Source organism: Gopherus evgoodei, chromosome 10 (assembly GCF_007399415.2).
Source record: "Gopherus evgoodei ecotype Sinaloan lineage chromosome 10, rGopEvg1_v1.p, whole genome shotgun sequence".
NCBI lineage: Eukaryota > Metazoa > Chordata > Testudines > Testudinidae > Gopherus > Gopherus evgoodei.
The window spans coordinates 77,619,664-77,643,861 of record NC_044331.1 but is presented as its reverse complement, the minus strand read 5'-3'; the positions used below and the strand labels follow the sequence as shown (position 1 = coordinate 77,643,861).

The following is a 24,198-nucleotide window of genomic DNA, read 5'->3' as shown; positions in this document are numbered from 1 at the left end:
GGGGCGCCTGCCATGACCCCGCCCCTTCGCGCGAGCTGAGGCGAGGCCTGCGGGTGAGTTGGAGGAGCCCGTGCCGCGCGCTCCGGGGCTGAGGGGCGGGAAGGGCCGTGCCCCCCTCCCTCCCCGGGGGTCTGGTCCCAGTAGGCCAGGGCGGGAGAGAGCAGCTCGTAAGGTGCATGGACACCCCGCTCCCCTCCGTCTCTGCGCTCAGGGAGGAGCCCTGGCAGCATGTGCGGGCTCCTGGGCTTTCTCCGCCCTTCAGCCCTGGCCTGGTGTGTCTCCCGCCCGCTCTGAGGCGCCTCTCATCGGATCGCGTTTCTTGCTGACTTTAGGAGATGGACGCTTCAGCTCGTAGCGAAGGGGAGTGACACAGGAGGCGCATCATGGGGTTGGCGCGGTTGGTGGCCCGCCAGCTCCCTGGAGGACTGTTCTCCCTGAAATGCCCCTCTCCCTCGGTGTGTCCCGCTCGAATGTTGTGGGCAACTCCAAAGAGCTTTTCCGGGTGTCCCAAAAATACATGGAGCCTGCTCAGATTCCTGGGCCGGAGACTGCAGTGCGTGAGGCTGAGGCCTTTCAGCTCATCACAGGCTCTCTGTAAGTTACGCAACCGAGACTTGAAACAGATTGACCCTGCCAGCCCTCCTGAAGCGATCAGGAAACATGAAGAAGAATCGGAAGAGGGTGATGGAGATGTAGGCTTCGGAACACTATCTAATACATTTTCTTCTAGAAAATATTTTAACAAAACAACATCAGAGTTGCAGAATTTAAGATTTCAAGCAGAGGAGGAAGAAGAGCCAGAATGGAAACCTAGACGTGGTCCTAAGAACACACCATACTGGTACTTTCTGCAATGCAAGGCACTGATAAAGGAAGACAAGGTTGGTTTCTCAGGTTTTGTAATCACTAGAGTAGTTAACAGCATTTGATAATTGAGGGGTGGCAGTATGATCTGTTAGATTGTTTGTGGGACTGCGAGACAAAAATTCAGAAGTGGAGTTAAAGCCCAGTTTGGCTACCTCCTTATATGCCTCAGTTTCCCCAGGAATAGTATCTATCTACCCAATTCACAGGAGTATTGGAGAGGATTAATTCTTTAAAGAGTGCAATGTGCTATATGAATGCTAAATGGTTGATAGTGGGTTTATGCTCCAAGCTCAGATGATACCAAGAAAGAGAGGCTATACAATGGTATTGCACAACTGCAGAAAGAAGGATAATAATTCCCCTTATATGTGGTGTTGCTTTAGGAGGGTACTGATTCACTTAACAGTGTTGCTGGGAAAAAAAATCATAAAACTAGATTTCAGCAGAGGATGCAGAAATACTTACAATAACACTAGACCACTTTTCAATCCATTTATTAGAGCGTGATTCCCATTTCATGGCTGGTGAAACCCTAATAAAAGTATTGAGCAATGAATACTAGTCTGTATTAGCAGCAAAGAATCCTGTGGCACCTTATAGACTAACAGACGTTTTGGAGCATGAGCTTTCGTGGGTGAATACCCACTTCTTCAGATGCATGTGGTGGAAATTTCCAGGGGCAGGTATATATATGCTAGCAAGCAAGCTAGAGATAACGAGGTCAGTTCCATCAGGGAGGATGAGGCCCTGTTCTAGCAGTTGAGGTGTGAAAACCAAGAGAGGAGAAACTGGTTCTGTAGTTGGCAAGCCATTCACAGTCTTTGTTCAATCCTGAGCTGATGGTGTCAAATTTGCAGATGAACTGAAGCTCAGCAGTTTCTCTTTGAAGTCTGGTCCTGAAGTTTTTTTGCTGCAGGATGGCCACCTCAAGGTCTGCAATAGTGTGGCCAGGGAGATTGAAGTGCTCTCCTACAGGTTTTTGTATATTGCCATTCCTAATGTCTGATTTGTGTCCATTTATCCTTTTCCGTAGAGACTGTCCAGTTTGGCCGATGTACATAGCAGAGGGGCATTGCTGGCATATGATGGCGTATATTACATTGGTGGATGTGCAGGTGAATGAACCAGTGATGGTGTGGCTGAACTGGTTAGGTCCTGTGATGGTGTCGCTGGTGTAGATATGTGGGCAGAGTTGGCATCGAGATTTGTTGCATGGATTGGTTCCTGAGCTAGAATTATTAGGGTGCGGTGTGCAGTTACTGGTGAGAATATGTTTCAGGTTGGCAGGTTGTCTGTGGGCAAGGACTGGCCTGCCACCCAAGGCCTGTGAAAGTGTGGGATCATTGTCCAGGATGGGTTGTAGATCCTTGATGATGCGTTGGAGGGGTTTTAGCTGGGGGCTGTATGTGATGGCCAGTGGAATCCTGTTGGTTTCTTTCTTGGGTTTGTCTTGCAGTAGGAGGCTTCTGGGTACACACCTCAACTGCTAGAACAGGGCCTTATCCTCCCTGATGGAACTGACCTCATTATCTCTAGCTTGCTTGCTAGCATATATATACCTGCCCCTGGAAATTTCCACCACATGCATCTGAAGAAGTGGGTATTCACCCACGAAAGCTCATGCTCCAAAACGTCTGTTAGTCTATAAGGTGCCACAGGATTCTTTGCTGCTTTTACAGATCCAGACTAACACGGCTACCCCTCTGATACTAGTCTGTATTAGAGTATCTTAATAAACAGCACAAAAATGACTACTAGTGTCTTATCAGGTCTTGTGGCCTCTGAAGAGCACAGGAAAATAGCATTTTCATACTTCTTGAACCAAGTCTCCAGTAAAGATCAAAAGCACAGTCCAGCTATATTCCTTTTTGTCCAGATGCCATGTTTAGAAGTTCTTCTTTTGTTGGACTTGTTGCCCCTGATCTGAAGCAGTGACTTTGACATCTGGGTCAAGGAAACATGGTAGTTGTTCCTGGACAGTGAGTAGGGAGAGGAAGAAGTTCATCCAGGGACCACCACAAACATACATAGATGCTGTAATAATGACATTAAAAGACCTGAAGAAGAGCTCTGTATAAGCATGAAAGCCTTGTCTCTTTCACCAGCATAAGTTGGTCCAATGAAAGATATTACCTCACCTACCTTGTCTCTAGACTGACCTGACAGCTAAATCGGGATGGGGGTGGGGGGTAATAGGAGCCTATATAAGAAAAAGCCCCAAATATCGGGATTGTCCCTATAAAATCGGGACATCTGGTCACCCTTCTTGTGTCTGTAAAAAGCATCAGTCCATCGTGATAACATCTGGAAAAATACACTACTACTTAAAATACAGAATATGCTAATAACAAAAAGTGCAACAGCAGAGTTTTGGTGCATGCCCTTTCTGTGTTCTTGTTGCTTCCATCAACTCTGGTGCAGCATAAATCTACCTTTGGTAAGGAAAACACCCTGAGCTCAGGTGCTACTTCTCTGTTCAGTGACTCTCTATGTCACCTTTTGCAGTTCTTCATGCCAAGCCCTGCAGCTCTCTGTCCCATCTCCACTGGGCAAAAAAAGTCAATTTGCTAACCTGGCATCAAGTCCTTTCCTGCAGGTGAGAAGTGAAGCAAACAGATTCCAATCCATGTCATGGGGTGAATGTTCATTCACTTCCTGGTCTTTCTCCAGGCTAGCATGGACTGCGAGTATTGCAAAGCCATACTTGGATTGTATGCTTTTAGGGGCAGGGAACTGTCTCTTTTTTCTGTGTTTGTACAGCATCTAGCACAATGAAGTCCTGGTCTATGACTGGGGCTCCAGGGCGCTATGGTAATATGAATAATAAATAATGATAATTGCTCTTAACCTCTGAGTGGGAAGGAGAGGGCCTCTCACAAGTCACCCTTTTGGGCAGAGGAATTATGATTGCATTTCTGTGGCTTCATAAGGAATGGAGGGGTAGTGGTTTCCATCCCAAGGTGAAATATAAACATGTACCTCTTGTCTCATCACAGTGTGTCTCCATATTTGTCTATGTATCTGCTTTATTAAATGTTAGCTAAGGAACTGCTTCTCTTACCTTTTCATCTTTGTCTTTCCTGTCTGTAGCTGGCAGAGGCTCTGAAGCTGTTTGAGGTGCAGATGCTGAAGGAAGAGCGTCTGCAGCCAGAGGAAAGCAACTACACTATTCTGATTGGTGGCTGTGGCAGGGTCGGCTATGTGAAGAAGGCATTCAGACTTTACAATGATGTAAATATTATAGCTGTTTCCCTAAGAAAGGGGCCAGGTTCACTGACAGGTAGTACAATGGGGGTCTTTCATGAGTTAAAGTATAGCCATTCGCGTTCTGTCCCATAGAAAGAGCTCATTCTGGAGACACGTCCTCCAAAATGCCTTTCCATGGGTGTTTCCACTTTGCTTGGGGACTCAGAAGACTGGAGCTCAAGAATTTACTGTAGCCTTGAATCTTACATGTTGTATCTAATCTATTTTAGGTTTTCCTAATGTGCCCATCGCCAGGGTATCTGTACAAGGTGGAACTATTGTTTTTAATCTTAATTCTGGACTCTTTATTTAATATAATTTCCTTAAATTTTTCCCCTGAGAGTAGATGAAAAAGCGGGGTTTAATCCCCACGGACGCTACATACACAGCCCTCTTCAATGCCTGTGCTGAGTCACCATGGAAAGATTCGGGCCTGGAGAGTGCGCTCAAACTACGGCAAGAACTAAAGAGCAAAAATCTGGAGCTGAATCTGATAACGTATCACGCTCTGCTGAAAGTATGTGCCATCTGCTCAGATCTCAGGACATGCTTTGACGTACTGAAGGTAAAGAGTATTTTCTTGTACTATACATATCTCCATCTCTAATAAAAGCACTTTAGGGAAGCATGTGGCTTTCCTTGCAGACAGGTTGTAATTATGCGATGTTATATTAGCCTTTAAGCTTGGGGGAATAGATTTAAAAAAAAAAAAAATTCAAAGGATCACTCTTTTGTGCTAGCATTGAGTTGTGCAATCATACTGGGTAGTTCGATATCTTAAGTATTCAGTTTAAACAGACAAAAACGGAATTTTGCAGATTCAGACTTAGAGGTTTTGAAATTCTGCTCTCGAGTATTAACTATTGTGTAAAGGTCAGGTTTACGGTCCCTTTTTCACAAATACGTATTCATCTAAAGTGATTGCTTTTGCCCCAAATGCAGCTCCTCCTTGAAAGGCTGACAGCGGAGCAGCTAAGCAGTTCCTTCCCATATCCCACCCAGATTTCCTACACTATTCCCTATAGTATCTTCAGCTGGGACAGGCTGAGATTGGAGTAGCTGTCAGATGTTGTTTTTCTCTTTTCTGCAGCCATCATTCTGCTTAAAATACTTGGAGTCCTTAGACCTCCTATGCAGGTTGCTGCAGATGTGTCTCCAAAAAGTGATTCCATTGAGCAGCAAGAGAGGCAGTACTTTCAATTAAGCAATCGGCTGCAGAATAAACTCCCTTGGTGTAACTGTAAGCTTCCTTTTCCTTCTCTAGGAAATTGTGCATAAAGGCCATGCTGTCACCACAGAGACCTTCAGCTTCCTTCTCATGGGCTGCATAAAGGACAAGGAGAGTGGCCTCAGATATGCCTTGCAGGTCTAACTCTATCCTGTGTTTTGCCATTGAAGCGTTGCTTCATTTAACTGTTGTATCTCTAATTTGGGATTGGAACCTGTGGGAGGGGCCTTTGGAGCTGATGGAAGTGGAAGGTGCTTAAACTGTAAGCTCCTCAGTCAGGCTTCTTATCTGATGCCCATAAAGTGCCATGTGCACTACGGGATTGTACTAATAATAGTTTGGATGGGTGTCCGGTCTGTGGGTGGAGGTCTTTTCTGTTGAAGAAGTGTATTCATTCCAGTTTGTGCAGCTAGAAACCCTGATGGTGGGTACCTAAAATGTTACAATAATTGGGTCTAAATATGACAGATTACTTCTAACTAAAAATACCCCACTTCTTTAATGCTGTACACAGTTCACATACATTAACTCTGTCTAAGCTTCTCTCCTTTTTTTCCCTTTCAAAACAGGTTTGGCGACAAATGACTAAATTGGGAATTAAACCTGATGGTTACATTTACAATTTGATGCTCCATGCTGCAAGGGATTGTGGAATAGGTGACCCAGTTGTGGCTTCTGACATGTTGCTAAGAAGCACAGATGAAAACCCTACTCAAGTAAAGCTCCTATCAGGTAGGCGGGGTCAAAAGGTGAAAGGTCAGAAAAGGAAGGGAGCAGACAGTGGAATTTCTACTCAGTTGGATGTGGAAACCATGGAAAAACAAATATTTCAAGAAAATTCCAGAAAAGCTGAGGAACACTTAATCAACCATGAAGACAAAGATGTGAGTGAGGTTCAGGCTGAGCCAGGAACTGGATTAGCTGGTCTCGCTAATAAGACAGTAGAATGCAGTAGGATTGGAGACTTCAGAAGAAACCAGGCTATTTCAGATCCACCTCAGACAAACCGAGGTCAGTTTTTTGAGCCTGCTTGTAACCTGCCCAATTTGTTGGACTTGAAAATCTCCAATAAGAACTTGGTTTCCTTAGGGACCGTAGCAACGGCCTCCGATAGACTGGCTTTGATGGGGAACATGGAGGGGTTTTTGAATAAAATGAAAGAGGACAATGTGGCACCCAATATTAAGACTTTCACACTGTTGGCTGAGCTGATTGAACCTCTGAGCCAGTCAGAATCCTCTTTATTGACAGTCTTGGATGAACATAAAGTGAAAGTAGATGTGACCTTTTTTAATACTTTGTTGAGAAAGAAGAGTAAACTGGGAGACCTAGAAGGTGCAAAGGTAAGAATAAGAGCCCCTAAATGATGACTATACTGCAAACTTATCTTCATACTGGTGTCATGCTAGCTGCCTTTTAACCTCTGAGATAACTCTCCACACACAGCAGAAGGCACAGAATCCTGTATTCTCTCCTGCTCCCATAAGAGACCTTTAAAGTACTTATTGGAGCCTTAAGGATTCTGTTGCATTCTCAGATAGCAGCCTTCTGTCTAAAGAGAACTAGATGGAACTTCTTTTGGAAACAGTCAGTGCTGCACCTTAAATCATCTAGAATGGTCTGATACAAAAGTATTGTGTTTTGCAGGGCATGCTGACAGCTTTAGTGCAGAGGGGAATATTACCCAACATGCAGACGTTTTGTAACCTGGCAATAGCCTGCCACAGAGAGAAAGATGGACTGCAGTTACTTTTGGACATGAAGGTACAAAACTACATCTCTGGCTACTGGAAAGTATTACTACTTTGTTATTGGGATAGGAGTAACTGTGGGATTCCTGCAGTCAGTGATCCTATACCTTTCTCTACATGAGCTTTCATGGAGGCTAAAGTAACAGAACTCCCTCTAGTGAGATCTTCTGTAACTCCTCCTTTGTGGTACAGTAGCCTAGCTTAATGCATGGGTCATGGGAAGGAGGATTGGATTGTAAACTTCACTAGTACTGTGCAGATAACCAAAACCATAACAGGAAAGGCAGCTGCACTCCCTAGGCAATGGGCCCTCCCCCTTTATGTGCAGTGGAGTTGTGACACACGTCTCCCAAAGTGCATGTTAGCAGGCAAAAGTATTTATGCTTCAGCTCGTGCACTCTTAGCCTAAGTGCAATGTGACTTGTCAGCACTGAGGTCAAACAACAACATTGGTCACAGATCCTCAGTTAGAATGTGCTCACCTCTCTCTCAGGCAGAAAGGACTGCAGAGATCAGCTGTATAGTAAATAGCAGGCACTAAATTCTGACACTGATGTGTTTTCAGAAGTCTGGGATTACTCCCAACACCCACATCTACAGCACCCTTATCAATGCAGCTGTGAAGCAGTTGGACTATACTTACCTCACAGAAATCCTACGAGACATGAGAAAGAACCAGGTCCCCCCAAACGAAGTTGTCATACGCCAGCTGGAGTTTGCAGCTCAGTATCCCCCTCAGTTTGACAGGGTAAGTACCACAGTCATTTATTAGGACCAGGACCAATGTAACTGATGAAGGCTGAAGTGAACGTTGTAATGTGGAAGAGCACAGATGAGACTAAACTGTTTTGGATAAGGACTGTCTATTTATATATTGCCTAGCAGGAGAGTGAAGTAATTTTTAAGTTCTCTGCCTTTCCTCCCTGCCCCAATAAAACTATATCTTCCTCATCTACCATGTGTTTTAACATTAACTGAAATGCTGACAGAGAAGAGTACAGTGCAGCTGCCAAATATTTTCTATATTGGCTTAGTAGTGGAGTATTCTGTCTTCTTCCTATTTGCAGAATCAGAGCAGCCTAGTTACTCTTCCATAGTATAACACGTACTATTGGGTTTTCACTTGCAGTATAAGTCAAAGAACACATACCTGGAGAAGATTGATGGGTTCCGAGGCTACTATTTCCGCTGGCTAAAAGCAATGGTAGCAGAGGAGACTCCACACCCATGGGCAAAATACAGAACTAAGGATTCAGCTGCCAAGGGCAGTACAGAGGACACGCAGCCCCAGGGCACCAGAGAACAGTAACTATTGAGAGCAAGTCTGTATTCTCCCTGTGTGGAATGTGCATTACATCAGATGCTGGAACTACCTAGACAGGAATTTGGAGGGTTATTTCCTTCAGGTGTGTTATAGCTGGCAGCACTGTACTTGTATGTTCTGACTGTTTAATAAAGTACCATCTCACCAGAAAGGAGAAATGAGAACCAAAAAGGACTGGGTGGTCATCAGCACTGCATAGCTTCCCACTACTGTTAACAGATGCTTAGTTACTAAGTGGCAAGCTTGTGTTAAATTCTGTAAGAGGTTTTAACTGTCAGAGTTGTTAGAAACAACTACTCAGTGGTGGTCTAATTCATCTGCAGAGGTAGATCATAAGGCAGTTTTTGATTCCATCCATCTGTGTCCAGGCATCACTGAAGACAAGATCTTTAGACCTGAACAGCAGCTGATGTCTGCTGCTCCCTATAAAAGGAAACTAGCATCATCTTAGGGAACTATCACCCCTAAAACTTCAGTAACAAAGGAAATGTAAAAAGTAAGATTTTTTTTTTTCAAAGGTCAAAACACTTATTAGATGCAAATGTTTTGCTATTAATTTTCCACAGAAGCACTTCCTGCTGTTTTTAGTAAGGATACAATGTGATTACATGTGGCAGAGGAGATGAAGTATATGATAGATAGAGAACTTAAAATGCTTAACACTAACAGTTGCTTGTGAAATACAGCTGCTAAGCATTTGTAACATTGACAACCTGAGGCCAGTTTTTGGCTTAAATAGGAGACGATACACATTTGACCCTAGGTTACTTTCCTTACTGTTTGCCAAAGGGCATGATAATTTCATGAAATTAAATACTCAGTTTGTAGGTCCATGCTGTCCCACTAGACTTATGCCATTCCTGTTAAGCAATTTATTGAAAGCTGCCTTCCCCTCCACCTAGAGAAGTGTTCAGGGCTTGAAAGTTGGCAGTCTGGGACTTGCTAGATTTAGTAACAGACAAGAATTCCAAACCCCAGAAACTTACTCCTAACAGAAAGCTGTAACCCAGGGAGAATGAGGAAACTTGATTTTCCAATGGTACAACACACAAGCAAGCCAGCTAGCCTCTCCAGTACTGAAATTTGAAGTAATAGAAAACCTGTACAGTAGTTTCTGTATACCTGCCTCACTATCTTGCTTTAGGGAGACACTTTGTAATTAGGACACTATTAAAGATAGAGATAGTTGTACAAACTCAGCTTCCTGGATATGGCATAGAGTTGTCATTTGTTAAGGATTACACCCCATTCACAGGTGCCTCTACTACTGACAATACAGCTCTGCTGCCAAGAGCCACATGCCATTGTGTGTGTGAATGTGTAATCAGTCTTCGAACTGCCTTATCACAAAAGATTATGCCACTCCACTGTGAGGGGAGGTAAGATTTTATTTTAAAATAAAATGGTTATACAAGACTAGTCAAAATCATTCACTACTCCATTTTATGATCCAAGTGGGCATATTGCTGTTCAGACTGTTAAAGGAAGCTTCACTCACTGCAGGGTTTATACAAGACAATTATAGCAGGAATAGTCCATGATGTGGAATATGCACTTTTTCCAAACCCCAAAAGTGTCCAGTTTTTAAAGATTTCACCCAGAGCAGCCTCTGCATCCACAGTGAGTGCACTCAATGATTCTCCCCTATAAAGCAATAACAAGCATTAGTAACATTCCAGATAAGTTACTTTATATCGAGAACAAGTGTTCTTAATAAAAAACTAGTGCAGTATGCTACATCTCAAATGGGAAGCCCTCTGAAGCTTCCATAACTGAGTTTCCTGCTACTCTACATACAGTCTTCCACCACCACTTTATGCAACATTATGCAGAGGCTATGCAAGCCCTACCTTCCCTCAGGGGATGAAGCAAGAATCAGGCATTACTATAAAAACAAATGGAAGTGAATATTCTACCAGGAAAGATTATAGAATCCTACAGAACTAGATTTGGCCAAGAAGTGCATCATTGGGACTCTGCTGTCTGGAACAGTGAGTATCCCCTGAATGTTAATTGGTCCCTTGACTAGAACATCTAAGACTATCAGTTTTCCTTCCTACGATTACAAATTTTCATCTAAAGCAGTGGGAACTTCTGCACTACAGCTATGTTACAAGCTCGAGTTACCAAGAAGAAAGGGAACACATCAGAAAGTAGACAGCTGTATTTCCTTTTGGGTATTTAAGATTCCTTTCACTGTCCTTTGCCACAGTCAAATCCCTCTCAAAAATAGCTCAGTCTGACTTGCAGGAGACAAGAACCGTTCTTTGTTCTGTGTTTGTGCAGTGCCTAGCCCAATTTGCTCCTGGTCTATGACTAGGGCTCTTAGATGCCACAGTAATATATGTAATTAGGCTCAAGACACTATGTATAGGAAGTCAGTGCTCTGGTCTCAAGTGCTGTTCTCGCACCCTAAGCACAGCACCAGAATTTTAGTTGGTTACATGTGGAGGTAACTGGGGCAAGCCTATATTAGCCCCTTAATGTCATTTTCATGGGCAAATGCTTCAGGAAACAGGAAAAACAGAGGATAGCCACTTAACAGCAGAATCCAGTGGTAAGAAACTAGAAATTGATACTATTGTCAAAAGTAGTAGAGGAAATATAATTACGGTAAGTCTTAACTGCTGGCTCAAAATCCAAGCAAGGAAAATAGCATCAGAGCAAACAAAAAATTCATACCACTTCCAGCTTGCTTTTTGGGACCCTGCAAATGCAGTTAGTTCCAAAGTTGGTATCCCGAGTCTGGATACAGCGCAGGCAGCAGAGGTTCTCATAACCCTGTTTCTTCCACTTTGCAATCAGGTTTTTGTCAGCGTATCCTTCTCTGATACAGTACTCATATAGTTCTGCACGAGAGAGGTGACTGGTGAGCACCACAGAATTCTTATTGGGGGCAGATAAATGAACAGTTTATTTAAAAAGTTTTAGTCTTTACACTGAATCTAGTTCTCATTGCTAGTTCCACTTGCTAGCAAATACAGACAGGGAAAGTCACTTTTTTTTTTTTTAAGAACAATTATTTAACCCTTTCCCATCAATAAACTAATTCTGGTTTACAATCACTGGCTAATGATTCAGACGCTCCATATGGAAGCTGTGATCTCTTCACCACAAGAGCAAATATTTAAGCTTTTTACCTCTGCTAATAGCTTTTCTCTTATAGAAGAGATCAAAGATGTAGCGCGTTTTCTGGTGATGAATTCTGAAGATGGGCCAGAGGGATTCCACCTTCCTCTTCCCTTCATGAGGCTCAGTCTCCGCTGAGGAAAGAGGGCACAGAAATCAGATTTCACTGTCAGTGGCCTACAAGTTATACAGCACTATATAGCCTAAAAAAGCACAACTGTTCTGAGAAAAAATGTGTAGTTTTAAAGGAGTGTGGGGAGATAGTCAAAAACAAAATTCACTGGAGTAAAAATACACACAGGAGGTATTTAACTCATTCACTCCCTTTGGAAAGGAAGTCAGAGCACTAAAGGGATGATGGTAAGGAAAGTATAATGATTGGAAAGGACAAGCACATCTGAGTACCCATGAACCCAAGAGTGACAGCACAGACTAGAACCAAACACTGCCGGCCTTTGCAATGCAAGCTTCCCCCTGTAGATAGTTATATCAGTGTGCTTCAATCCTGGCCTACAGTAATCCTTAGAGCTTGGGTGGTGTACTATAGACTCAGAACAATATTCATTTCAATTTATTCTGCCATGTCCCAACCCCATGTGCCTTAAATTAGAATTAGGAATTTGTCTTCTAGGGGGTAACTTTCAATGCAGGAAATTAACACACTAAGTTATCACCATCAAAATATTTCATCTTCATTATTAGCCCCTAATGAAAAGAGATTTAAAAAACCACACTTGCTGTCCTTTTATAAAATGTGTATCCTGAAGCTCTTAAGGATTGTACAATCACAGGGTCACATGCTAACCAGCACCTGGCTTCATGACTTACCCTCTCTCATTTTCTGGTCCAGCTCATCCAATGTTGGTTCGATCAGTTCCCAGCCATCCGGAGGAGCTTTCCTGCTTCTCTTTACTTTGGGCATATTCTCAAAAAAAAGGCTGTTGTAGGGATAAATGCAGGTCAAGTTTCAATAGTACTTATGTTTCCAGATATCATAAGGTCATCATGCACCCCCATGCCAAAAAAGCAGAAGGAAGCCCTTAAGACTTTTCAGCATTATTTTGACTCCCTTGCAGTCATCACCCCTTTTTCAATGATAAAGATAGAGGTGGGTTTTTTTTTATTTAGAGGTAAATGAAACTAAGGAACAAACAAATGACATGGTCTTACGCTTTTTAAAAAAAAAACTGTTTAATGTGTTTCCAGTGTATAGGAGGAAGGGAACCTTTCCTAATTCCCCTTTTAATTCATATTCCTTCACTTCTGAGGGCCAGCCAGAGCAGGTTTCCCAGTTAATAGTACTTTACCCTTCTCTAATGCCTTCAATCCAAAGACCTATCTATTATGCTTCACAAATTTCTGAGATATACATTGGCATCATAACTGCCATTGTAAAGACGGGGAAGCCAAACATCTGGCAAGTCAGTGACAAAGCTGGGAATCCCAGAGTCTTAGCTCCCCTCACATTTGCTTTTAACCATAGACTGGCCCTGCCAAGTCAAGGAAAACCGGAGTTTAAACATGCTGGGCTGAAATCGGGAATATTGATCCGTAGTTGCTGCGTGTAGTTAGGGGACTATCTCTGTATGAGCCCCAGCCCAGACGCCCCAAGGGATGGTCGGAGCAGGCGCAGGTCTCTCGTTGCCAGGCTCTCAGGCAGAACACGCCACCTCTCAGGATAAGGCCTAGTACCTCCTGCCCTACTCTCACCCCGCCCAGCGGCGTATCGGGCAGTGCAATGCGACCCACAGCCGCCCCGAGGGCCAGCGCCCTCCCTGAAAGAAGGGAGCTCACCTGCCCAGCCGGGGATGAAAACAGACGATCGCTAGTTACAGCTTCCGCCTTTTCAAATCCGTCGCTCCCCTATGGCGTCACAAGAAGGTGGGGGCCTTCCTCTGCCTAGTCGCTTCAATGACTCTAAACTCACTCGCCGTTTACTGGGTGGGGAGCGCAAGTTTACCTCGTCACAGCAATCCTCGCGTGCATTTGGTGTCCGCTGTAATGCCTGTAAGGAATTTCCCTCTCACCCCCTCGCCCCGGGTGGTGGGTGCGGAAGGAAGGAGCATGGACGGACCTCCCCACTGGTGTCGTGGGTGAGGTGCAATGGGAAAGTAGCAGCTCGGTTTGTACTCAGGCAGTGCTGTTGTTAGCCCTTGTGCTGGGGGCCTCGTGCTCCGGGGCCAGGCTTGGTGACTGGGCTGAGGAGGGAGCCGCGCGCTGGGGCTGCGGTTTGCGGCTTCCGCTTCCGGGTCGAGGGCCGGGGGACTCGCTGCAGCTGCTGCCGGAGCCGCCATCGCTGCTATGCCTAAAGGAGGTGAGAGAGGGGCGGCTGAGAGGAAACAGGCCCCAGGAACGGTGGGGCGGCCCAAGCCCTAAATCCCCGGGGGAGGGGTATAAGCCCCCCCGGAGCGGTGGGGTTGGGGGGGCAAGCCCAAGGTTCCTGGGGGAGGGGTAGGGTTGGGGGGGCCAGCCCTAGGTTCCTGGGGGAGGGATATAAGCCTCCCCGGAGCGGTGGGGTTGGGGGGGGCAAGCCCTAGGTTCCTGGGGTAGGGATATAAGCCCCCGCACGAGTGGTGGGTTAAGGGTGGGCCCAAGCTCTAGATCCCGGGGGGGGAGGGGTATAAATCCCCCAGGAGCAGTGGGATTTGTGGAGCCAAGCCCTAGGTTCCTGAGGAAGGGGTAGGGTTGGGGGGGCAAGCCCTCGGTTCCTGGGGGAGGGATATAAGCCCCCCCACGAGTGGTGGGTTACGGGTGGTGTGGGTTAAGGGTGGGGTGGGCCCAAGCCCTAGATTCCTGGGGAGGGGTATAAACCCCCCCCCCGGAGCTGTGGGGTTAGGGGGGCAAGTCCAAGGTTCCTAGGGGAGGGGTATAAGCCTCCCCCCCGGAGCAGTGGAGTTGAGGGGGGCAAGCCCTAGGTTCCTGGGGGAGGGATATAAGCCACCCCATGAATGGTGGGTAAAGAGTGGGCCCAACCTCTAGGTCCCTGGGGGGAGGAGTATAAACGCCCCAGGAGCAGTGGGATTTGTGGAGGCAAGCCCTAGGTTTCTAGGGGAGGGATATAAGCCCCCCCCAACGAGTGGTGGGTTAAGGGCGGGCCCAAGCTCTAGGTCCTGAGGGGCGGGGTATAAGCCCCTGAGGAGCAGTGGGGTTTTTGCAGGCAAGCCTTAGGGCTCTGGGGAAGGGGTTTAAGCCCCACAGCAGGGATAGGATCAAGGAGGGGGCAAGTCCTAAGTCCCTGGGGAAGGGGTATAAGCTCCCAGGAGCGATGGAGTTGAGAGGAAGATGCAGGCCCCCGGGGAATGGAGTGATGGGTTATGGAGAGATGCAAGCCCCAATGGACTGATGGAAGGTTATGGGGAGTACAAGCTTGAAGCCCCTGTGGGTGATGAGAGAAGCATGAGGAGTCATAAGCCCCTGGGAACTAAGGGGTGTGTGCAAGTTGTAGGGGTACTGTGTGCACCTTAGCAGATCTAGTACAGGGTGATGGGTTTTGTTCTGCACTGGGGAGTAGACTGGCATCTGTTGAGCATGAAGTGTATGATTAGTGCTGTAAGAATACATGAGGCTCTGAGCTCACAAGCTAAATAAGGCACAGAATGCAGTTCATATGCACCCAATGTACTGGCTGCTGGGGCCTGACTGACCGTTGTCAGACTGTTAGAGAATTCTTTAGGCATCAAATACATTACCCCCCTCCACCTAGTCTTTAATATCATAAGATTTGTTTGCCAGTTTTTTTATACAGGTTCTTTGATATCTTGATCTAGGCCAGACATCCTTCATACCAGTTTGTACTATATAAAACTATTGCTAGATAAGGAGAAGGCTCCAGACTTATTTGTGTGGATGCTCATAATTATTTTTGTAATGAAGGCTCAATAAAATCAGTTTTTTCTGTTCCAAGTTCATCACACAATTCTAAACATACCCCTCTCAAGTTTGTCTGGGCTTTGCAGGGTGAAATCCTGACCCCAATGAAATCAATGGGTGTTTTGCCATTGACTTCAGGGGGAGCCAGGGTTTTGCCTGCAGTGTTTGGTAGCAGATGTAAATTTAATCCTGTCAATAATTTAAAAAAAGAAAAACCCCAGCTGTGTATGTTACAAATACATCTTGCTCCAAAAGGATCCACTCAGTGAATGCTCTTCTCTTTTCTGTAGTGTGTGTGTGTAATTTTTTATAATCTATGTTCTGTAAAGAAATAGCGCTATTGAAGAAGTAGCTCATAATGTGTTGGGGGAGAAACCCTTTCTGCTGCACTAATATGAGCTTGTCTGCTAATACAGAACAAGTAGTTTCTGAAGTACTTCTTGGTCTCTGTTTAGAGGCTGTCAAAACCCGTTTTTTTTAAACTCATAGCTCCATAAAATTCTTCTAAGCTTAAATTCACATTCATAGTAATACTCTTATAAACTGAAATAAATATGTATTTAAAAACATGCCTATCTTAGGCTCTGTATGCCTTTACCATAATTTAAAAATATAATCATCTGTGGGTTTCAGAGTGCTTTGCAAAGGAGGATAAGACTCATTATCCCTATTTTACAGATGGGGAAACTGAGGCACAGAGGTGAAGTGACTTGCCCAACGTAATGCAGCAGGTCAGTGGCAGAGCTAGGAATAGAACTCAGGTTGCATGACTCACAGTCCAAAGCCCCTTACAGTCCTACCTCCTTACCATGAGCAAAGGCCTTCCCTATGCCTTCCTTGATTAAATATCTGCATACTGATGTGACTCAAGTCTCATCTCATTCTAGCCGATGAGATGATAGTAAAAGTATTGAGCGGTACAGTACCTAATTCTTTGGTACAGGCTTGAATGTAGAATGGGTAAAGCTTAGAACCAATGAGCTTTGCTCTTCATATCTATTGCTTTTCACAACACCTAACGTGAAGACCAAAGGGTTACAGGCTAGTTTTATTTTTTTTAAAAATACATTGAAATCTGCTGTTATAAGCTGACCTTACACATAAAACAAATGCCTGAAAATGCGTCTGCCAGACAAAGAGCCTAGTTACCCTGGTAGTATTATAGCAGATCATTGTTTTAGATCATGTAGCCCTTCATGGTGTAGAATAATGGATAAAGTTTACATCATAGTAGTTACTTTGTACGTGTATCAGTTACTCCACACTTCTTTTTTAAATAAGTAACCAATTTTGAATTGTAATTCTACTCTGGCATCCCTATAAGCTGTGAGGAAGAAAAAGGTGGTTTAAATGGGTAGATAAGTCCTTTAATGTACAGCGCCATCTATCAATGGCCGCGGATACTGTAGTTGAAATCACAACTGAAAATCCATCACGTGCTTTTTTAAGGTGAAGTGAAGGCAGCAGGCACATGTAAGTTCTTTGAGTGAATATCACCTTTCAAGGCCACTAGTGTACAGAACCTCACCTCTCATGTGAGAAAACATAGAAATACAGAGGTGAAGGGGCCATGAGGCTTCCTAAGATTTGTGGGGAGGTGGCTCATTGAGCTCCCTAAGATTGGCTGGGAATTCTTTCTGCAAGCCTCTTGCTTTTTTCATTTCCCCCCTTCAGATCTTCTAAGAGCTGCATGTTCAAAGCTCCCTTCCTAGAGACATTAGAAAATCTGCAGTGATAAACAGTGTGAGGAAAGGGGGCGAGGGGGCAGGTATGTTGGAGCTACTGAGCTATTGAGAGCCCTCCTCATGAACAGTTGTGCCTCCTGGCCTTGGTAGGTTCCTCAAGACGACTCCACCCACACTCGCAGTAGGTGGCTCAGCTCTGATCAAGAAAACGGGGGTTGCCTGCCTCTGCTGGACTAACATACTAATGCTGGTTGACAAACTAACTGCCCAAAAAGGGATTATTTTTTCATGAACATTTTCCAATTATTCAACCAGCTCAACAAATTAGGTTAGTTGGGCGCTACTGAACCTATGCAGGGGAGCTGACTGCTCTCCCCTCATACAGATCTCAGGAAGAGTGTGCCCTTGATCTCTCGCCCCTGACCCCTTCCCCCCAAGAGTACCTACTGACCTCAGGGAATAAAGTTGGGGGGGAGAGGTCAGAGAGATGTCCCATGGCTCCTGCCAATGGCCCTCCTGAGATCTGCAGGAGGAGAGAACCCCCTTGTGAACTGTTTGGCAAAAAAAAATTGCGAAGTACTTTTAGGGGTCAGATTGTACTTCGAGTTCTGTGTCTGCAGGGAAAAGGGTAGAGACTATTTAAAAACGAAAGCTCAGGTCTCCAGCAGTCCTTGGATGTCTTGTGCCAAGACCACTGGAGCTGCCATTCTTCAGGAAACATTAATAGTTTCCGTGATTTCACATCAATCAATTAAAGTTTGGCAATAGGTATTAAAGTTTGGCGGTAGGTACCGAATCTCAGCAAGGGCAGTTCATCCAGGGAAACTGATTTCATCTCTCATTTTTCTGGGGGTGTGTGTAGGGGCGGTGGGCAGTCAGGAAAAAATCAGGGTTATAGTAGAAACTCACTTACAATTGCTGTCACTCCCTAGTGTTTCTGTGGCAGCATAGCTAGAGCGCAGCTCCCTGCTGTATAGTAAATGCAGAGTAAGGAGCGGTTGTGGGATTTATATTTGGTTGCCAACTCAGGAAATGAATCAGAGGCAACTGTGGATGTGGATGGAAGGGGAAGGATGGTGTCATTCCACTATCTGAGCCCTTGGAAGCGTAATTCTCCTCATCCTTCTATAGCCTGACAGAACCGTGCTGCAATGCCTGAAGTCTAGAATAGCTGAGATGAGAACCCACCTTGAGGAGTGGTGAGAACGTCCCTAGTGAACTACAGGAAAAATTGAAATTGATCAGAGCTTATATTTGCTAACATGATGTAGAGACTGTTATGGAGATGATGGGCTATGTTCTTTTCTGGTGATGCCAGGTATAAACTGGGCCCTCTCAAATACAGACCATTGGATTAGGTGGTCCAACTGGCGCAGGTTTCCCTAAGATCTGGAGGGATTAAGCTAAGTGCTGGGTGGTCTGAAAGTTTTTCTCTGAACCCGTTTGTCGTTCAATAACAGTTCTCTGTGTATTTATCTAAGGGCTCAAAATGCTTGACTAAGGTCGGTGAATTATTGGGCTCCTTCTGTGTTCTTTTAGCTTTTACTGGGAGAAGAACTGGTCTGTACTATGCACTACCACAGCCAGGAGAGAATGGGGGACAGGCTTCTGAGTGTGTGGAAACATCTCACTAAATCAGCTACTGACTTAATTTCTCATGCAGGTAGAAAAGGAGGCCACAAAGGCCGAGCAAGACAGTACACAAGCCCTGAAGAGATTGATGCACAGCTCCAAGCAGAAAAACAAAAGGCCAGGGTATGTGTTCTGTCTGGTCACGTGCTTAGCGAGATAAACTGCTGCTCTTATACTCAATTATTTTGTAGTTCATGAGCAAAGGCAGCTTAGAGTCAAGTGTTGTAAATCATTCTGTCACCTGAATTACAATATGTGGAAAAGCTTCTGTGTTGGGTTTGACAATCTGCTATTCTCCAGATTTTCTGTTGGTGACCTATAGTTTTAGAGCTGGATCTAATTCATAGTAATGTTTGGGCAGTTTCTATCAAAATCAGAGGGACATCAAGCACTTGAGACCAAAGTCAGAATGTGTCCCTTATTCTCTTCCTCTGTGGGAAGTAAAATGTGAAACATAGAATGCGGTGATCAAGTTACCTAGCAATGGATATCATATTGTATATAGAAAGCAGTGGAGTCTCTTATTGAGGACCCTGTTAATGCAGGTGATGTGACTAATGGGACACATTTAGGGGACAAAATGTATCTTGCTCTTGAATGCAATAAAAATAAAATCAATTATAGGAGACATGCCGATAATACTGACATTCTCGGCCATGCAGTTGTATCCCTTGCCTATTAATGTTTTCACTGTGCCTGCTTCTTTTGAAGAGTCATTGCTAGAGGTTGCAATTTCATCAATTTACATTTTTTCTTAATTCCTGTAAACTCATAGGAAGAGGAGGAGCAAGAAGAAGGGGGAGAAGGGGCAATAGGAGACCCCAGAAAAGAGAAGAAATCCTTAGATTCAGACGAGAGTGATGAAGATGACGAGGACTATCAGGTACCGTAATTCCCAATGCATTTAACGTAGATGAACACCCCACATTCTCAAGGCACAACCAACCTGCTAATCCTTGGGTTTTATTTTCCCCATGTATTTGTGGGCTCCTGAGCCCAGATTTATAAGGATGGTGGGATTTTTTAAAGTTAAACTTAGTGTGTGTCTCCTCCCAGTTAATCTTCACTCCATTACTAACCTGTTCATTGCTGTGCACTGAAGTGGAAGAAACTGAGGTGATAACTTTCACTATTAACAGTGGGGTTGAAAACACATGGTAAAGTAAAATATGATGTGGCAGCAGGTATATTCCCTGGTAATAAGAATTTGTTTAGTATCTGTCTAGGTTTGGTTTCAGAGGTAATGACCACAAGAGTGAACTTTCTCCACCAGGACACATGTGAAGAAGACTCATTGAGCATTGACAGTTACAGAACTCTTTGATAACATGCATGTCCTTTGTTTCTAAACTCCAGCAAAAGCGCAAAGGCGTGGAAGGGTTGATAGACATAGAGAATCCCAATCGAGTTGTTCAGACAGCCAAAAAAGTAACTCAGCTGGATCTGGATGGACCCAAGGAGCTGTCGCGGAGAGAGCGGTAACAATCCTCCTTCTCTCTTATAGCTTGGAGAGATGTGTGTGCTGTGTTTGTTCCTAGAATAACGTTCTGTCCTCTGCAATAGCCAAGCCATGTAGTGCCAGTAAATCTGACATGCTGGGAGGGGAGCTGATGTTTCAGTGAGGTCCTTTATTTATTTGAGCCCATTGTCACAATAGGTGTGAAGATAATTATTAGGATTCACTTTGGATCCCAATTTCATTGGATAGGAATTTACATGGTTAAGTAGAGCGAGCCTATGTTGGTGGCTGCCATCCTTCATGTGTTAACTACTTATACTAAACAATCTGTCGTTAGCTGTGACACACTGAGCACCTTTCCCAGACCTGAAGAAGAGCTCTGTGTAAGCTTAGAAGCTTGTCTCTTTCACTAGCAGAAGTTGGTCCAATAAAAGATATTGCCTCACCCACCTTGTCATCCTAAAGTCAGGCAGCTTTGTGAAACGCATTGAGATGGGCATAAATGTTTGTTCCTCTGATGATTATTATAATGATTATTAATTATTTGTTGTTAAGCACCTAGGAGCCATAGTCATGGACCCTGGCTATCTAGTTTTCCTTTCTAAAAGCCTGATGTCAATAATCAGAAATAACTGCCCCTGTGCATTAGCACGTAGTGGCAGAAAAATACCATACCAAGGGTCACCGTGTTAATTCCTGGTGTGGCAGGAGCCCTGGTATTGATGGGAGTGCGTTTTCCAGAGTCCTGGGGTCAGAATGAAGTTACTTGCCCCAGTGGACACTTAGATTTTGTTTTCAATCTTGAATTCAGTTGCCTTTTCACATGTGGGTTTTTAGAGAGAAAAGTGCGAGTTTGATTCAATACTGATTCCTAGAGCTGAAGGGCGGCTTGTGGGTAGGGCACTAGATGGGAAGCAGGAGGACTGTGTTCTGGTTTGACGCTGTCCTGCTGTGGGATATTAGGCTAAGGCCTGGGCTACACCAGCGGGGGGGTTCAAACTAAGATATGCAACTTCAGCTACATCGAAGTGTCTTAGTTTGACTTACCTGGCTGTCCTCACGGTGGTGAGTTGACTGCCGCAGCTCCCCCGTCGACTCTGCTTACTCCTCCTGCTGAGGTGGGGTACGGGCATCGATTCGCGGATTGATTTATCTTGTCCCAACGAGACGTGATAAATCGATCCCCGATACATCGAACACTACACAGCGGGTAGTATAGACGTACCCTAAGTCTCTTAACTCTTTGTGCCAGTTTCCCCTGGCACAGTGGGAACAGAAACAATCCCTAATTCACCGGGCTACTGTGAGGCACTTGGATGTGAGGATAATGCATGTTAGAAAGAAGCCTTTATTTAGGTGGCTTTTCAAGCCAGACACCATCTTCAGCATGGCTTTTCCCAAGCCCCATGACTGCTCTGAAAAGGATTTAAACTTTATTTTGATCTTCAGCCTCCTTGGATTGCTCGATCACTAACATGCTAATTAGAGATTGAAATGACTTTGCGCATTTGTGCTCCAAGATCAGAGATCGATGCTGCTTGAGATCATGTCTTCTCTTAATCCCCTTTCTAATGCTAATGATACCTGTGTGTTAATTTGGCTACCATGATGACTAGTGTATTTCACTCAAACAGAGAAGAAATAGAGAAGCAGAAAGCAAAAGAAAGATACATGAAAATGCACCTAGCTGGTAAAACAGAACAGGCAAAGGCAGATCTCGCTCGACTAGCCATCATCCGGAAACAGAGGGAAGAAGCTGCCAAAAAGAAAGAGGAGGAAAGAAAAGGTACGACTATTACAATTATAGTAATGGTTCCTCATTCCATCCACCCCAACTGTCCTCACCGGCAGACGGACCTCCAGTAACTGTATCACAAGCGAAGTAGGCGTAGTTTTCCCTTTCTACCAGTGCTGTTACCGTGTGCTGTTAAACAGCTGTTCTGTTCAACACTAGAGTCAGCTATATTTCATCCTCTGCTTTATGCTGCATCATAAAGTGGTAGATTAGTTAGGCAGTGAGAAGGCAAAGTAAGGAGGGAATTGCTCTCTACACCTACAACACTTCAGATGAACAGGCAAAGGAAGTGGATTTTTGTACATGTTCACACCAGCAGTTAAGTGAATTCCCTGCAAAAAGCTTGGATATTGTTCATCAGAATTACATATGGGGTGGGGCCTAAACGTCTCAGGGAATTGGTAATGGGATATAGAGCTTTGCACCTCTAGGTCACAGGCTGACCCTTAATTCAGCTGAAGTATCTTGTGAACCAAAGTGGGGATGGGGGTTTGGTCTCAGTCCGTTTCGCACTGCACAGATAGATCTCTTCACAGCTGGCACCAATGATTGAGGCCAGGGTCAGAATGGACTGTAGAGATGGCATTCTCCTTTCACTCTGGATGTGGGCCCACCAGGACTTTTAGCATCTAAGCAGGGGGGTGGCAGAGGGACACTTGCTAAGCTGTTGTCCGTGCTATGCATGTGGTGTGGCTAAATGGAGCTCTGTCTCTAGGGCCACCGAGACAGCACCAATTCCCCATGGGCATCTGGAAACATTGACAAGTCTCTCTCTTTTCTTTCTCCCCGCCCTGACTCCAACAGCAAAAGATGACGCGTCTGTGGCAGGCAAAAGACTGCAATCACTATCCCTTAACAAATAAGCACAGGACATGCAGGAGGAAGAATTCCAGGGAACTCTGCCTGGTGCCTGCCAGGAACTCTGCCATGTTGCATACCACATGGGGTGTACTGCAACATCGAAGTCAAATTCACCTCCAAGAGACACTGACAGTGTGTTCGTCTTCATCTTGGCACAGAATTCCATTTTGGGTTGGGGGGGCAGCTGCTACCTTCGGGGCAGAACTGTGCCGAACAACACTTCTCTGTGTAACAGTTTGGAAACCTGAATGTTTTTGCTGTTTTTAGGACTAAGAACACATTAGCGGCAGGGTGGGGGAGCAAGATGGGAGGGCAAATGCTTCATATATTAGATTGCAAAACCTAGATTTTCTGTCAGCTTGGGGGTGGGGCATGGGGTCGGTAATCTTGATGAAAACCCAAAGGTCGGGGGGGGGGGTGTATCGTAAGACCCACTTCTGCAAACAGTCTGTGAAACTGAGCTGCAGAGTGTTGTAAGAATAGTCTGGAAGCCTAACTTCATGGCTGTTTTTCTGGAGTGCTGTTCATTCCCATTTCACCCTTTTCCCTCCTTTTTTCTCTCCTCTGATTAGGGATAGTGTCAGTTTTTAACCACATCATCCTTTGTTTAAAGCAAAGCCTTCATTGATTGTACCAACACCCAGGTAAAAAGGAAAATTCAATAAATTAAAAACAAACCAACCCAAACTTGTATATTTGGCTGATTAAAATTTAAATTATCGTAAATGCTTTGCCTTTGTCTTTTGTGCATGTCAGCATGAAATCTCTTGGGCACCGGGTGTGCCTCTGCGGGGTTTCCAGTTACAACAACTTGTGGGAGAGGCCTCGTACCTGTGAGCTGTGATGGTGGCTTGCTATTTCATGTCTGTTTTGCTCTGCTTTCTTGGCACTTTCTGCCGTTTGCACTGTCAAAATGGAGCCCATAGGACAAGTCTGACTGGAGCATCTGGACTGTACTGACAGCTACAGCCTGAAGGTAATGTTGCTTTCCCTGCTTGGACCTGCTGGACATCTCAATCTGCTCTACACACACAATTGGCTAGTGGCAGGGGATAATTGTCCTTTAACTTCTTCCAATCCATGTCCTCTTCAGTGTGGATAGAGCTAACCCTGGACTGTTACACCTTGCAGAGGTGGGGGGGTTAGTGTGAGGTTTCTGGGAAGAGGGAAAAGGGGGCGTATTTATCATGAAAAGCTCTGATTTGAATGTTTATAGAGGGAGTCAATGTATCTGTAAAGGTTTGATCAGTGTCTGATAATCTAATCTACACCGAGTCTCCCATGTTAAACACCTGTCTCATAAGTGTGTCTCAGAACTGCCTATGATCACACACACACTGGGGATATAAAC

General features: G+C 44.8%; 3 protein-coding genes across 4 annotated transcripts; 2 read left to right on the top strand and 1 right to left on the bottom strand.

The window, feature by feature from the left end:
• The first annotated feature begins 5 nt into the window (after window positions 1-5).
• Window positions 6-9,845, top strand: PTCD1 (pentatricopeptide repeat domain 1). Of its 2 annotated transcripts, XM_030578315.1 has the most exons (9): window positions 6-53; window positions 333-881; window positions 3,958-4,098; window positions 4,460-4,678; window positions 5,378-5,479; window positions 5,911-6,684; window positions 6,989-7,105; window positions 7,658-7,840; window positions 8,222-9,845. In XM_030578315.1, exons 2-9 carry the CDS (start codon window positions 384-386, stop codon window positions 8,399-8,401), a joined length of 2,214 nt encoding a protein of 737 aa, XP_030434175.1. In that variant the 5' UTR covers window positions 6-53; window positions 333-383; the 3' UTR covers window positions 8,402-9,845. The 2 variants fall into 2 exon arrangements, with proteins under 2 accessions (XP_030434175.1, XP_030434174.1); XM_030578314.1 differs by lacking the exon at window positions 6-53 and having other exon boundaries at window positions 60-881.
• BUD31 (BUD31 homolog) lies at window positions 9,787-13,437 on the bottom strand. Its single transcript, XM_030578321.1, has 5 exons — window positions 13,340-13,437; window positions 12,374-12,483; window positions 11,557-11,679; window positions 11,099-11,265; window positions 9,787-10,060 (listed from the first exon to the last, which is right to left on the bottom strand). The coding sequence occupies exons 2-5, from the start codon at window positions 12,465-12,467 to the stop codon at window positions 10,010-10,012; spliced, it is 435 nt and encodes a 144-aa protein (XP_030434181.1). The 5' UTR covers window positions 12,468-12,483; window positions 13,340-13,437; the 3' UTR covers window positions 9,787-10,009.
• A 306-nt stretch (window positions 13,438-13,743) lies between these two features.
• On the top strand, window positions 13,744-23,573 carry PDAP1 (PDGFA associated protein 1). Its single transcript, XM_030578320.1, has 6 exons — window positions 13,744-13,859; window positions 18,764-18,855; window positions 19,508-19,615; window positions 20,089-20,210; window positions 21,826-21,977; window positions 22,791-23,573. The coding sequence occupies exons 1-6, from the start codon at window positions 13,847-13,849 to the stop codon at window positions 22,847-22,849; spliced, it is 546 nt and encodes a 181-aa protein (XP_030434180.1). The 5' UTR covers window positions 13,744-13,846; the 3' UTR covers window positions 22,850-23,573.
• Window positions 23,574-24,198: the final 625 nt, after the last annotated feature.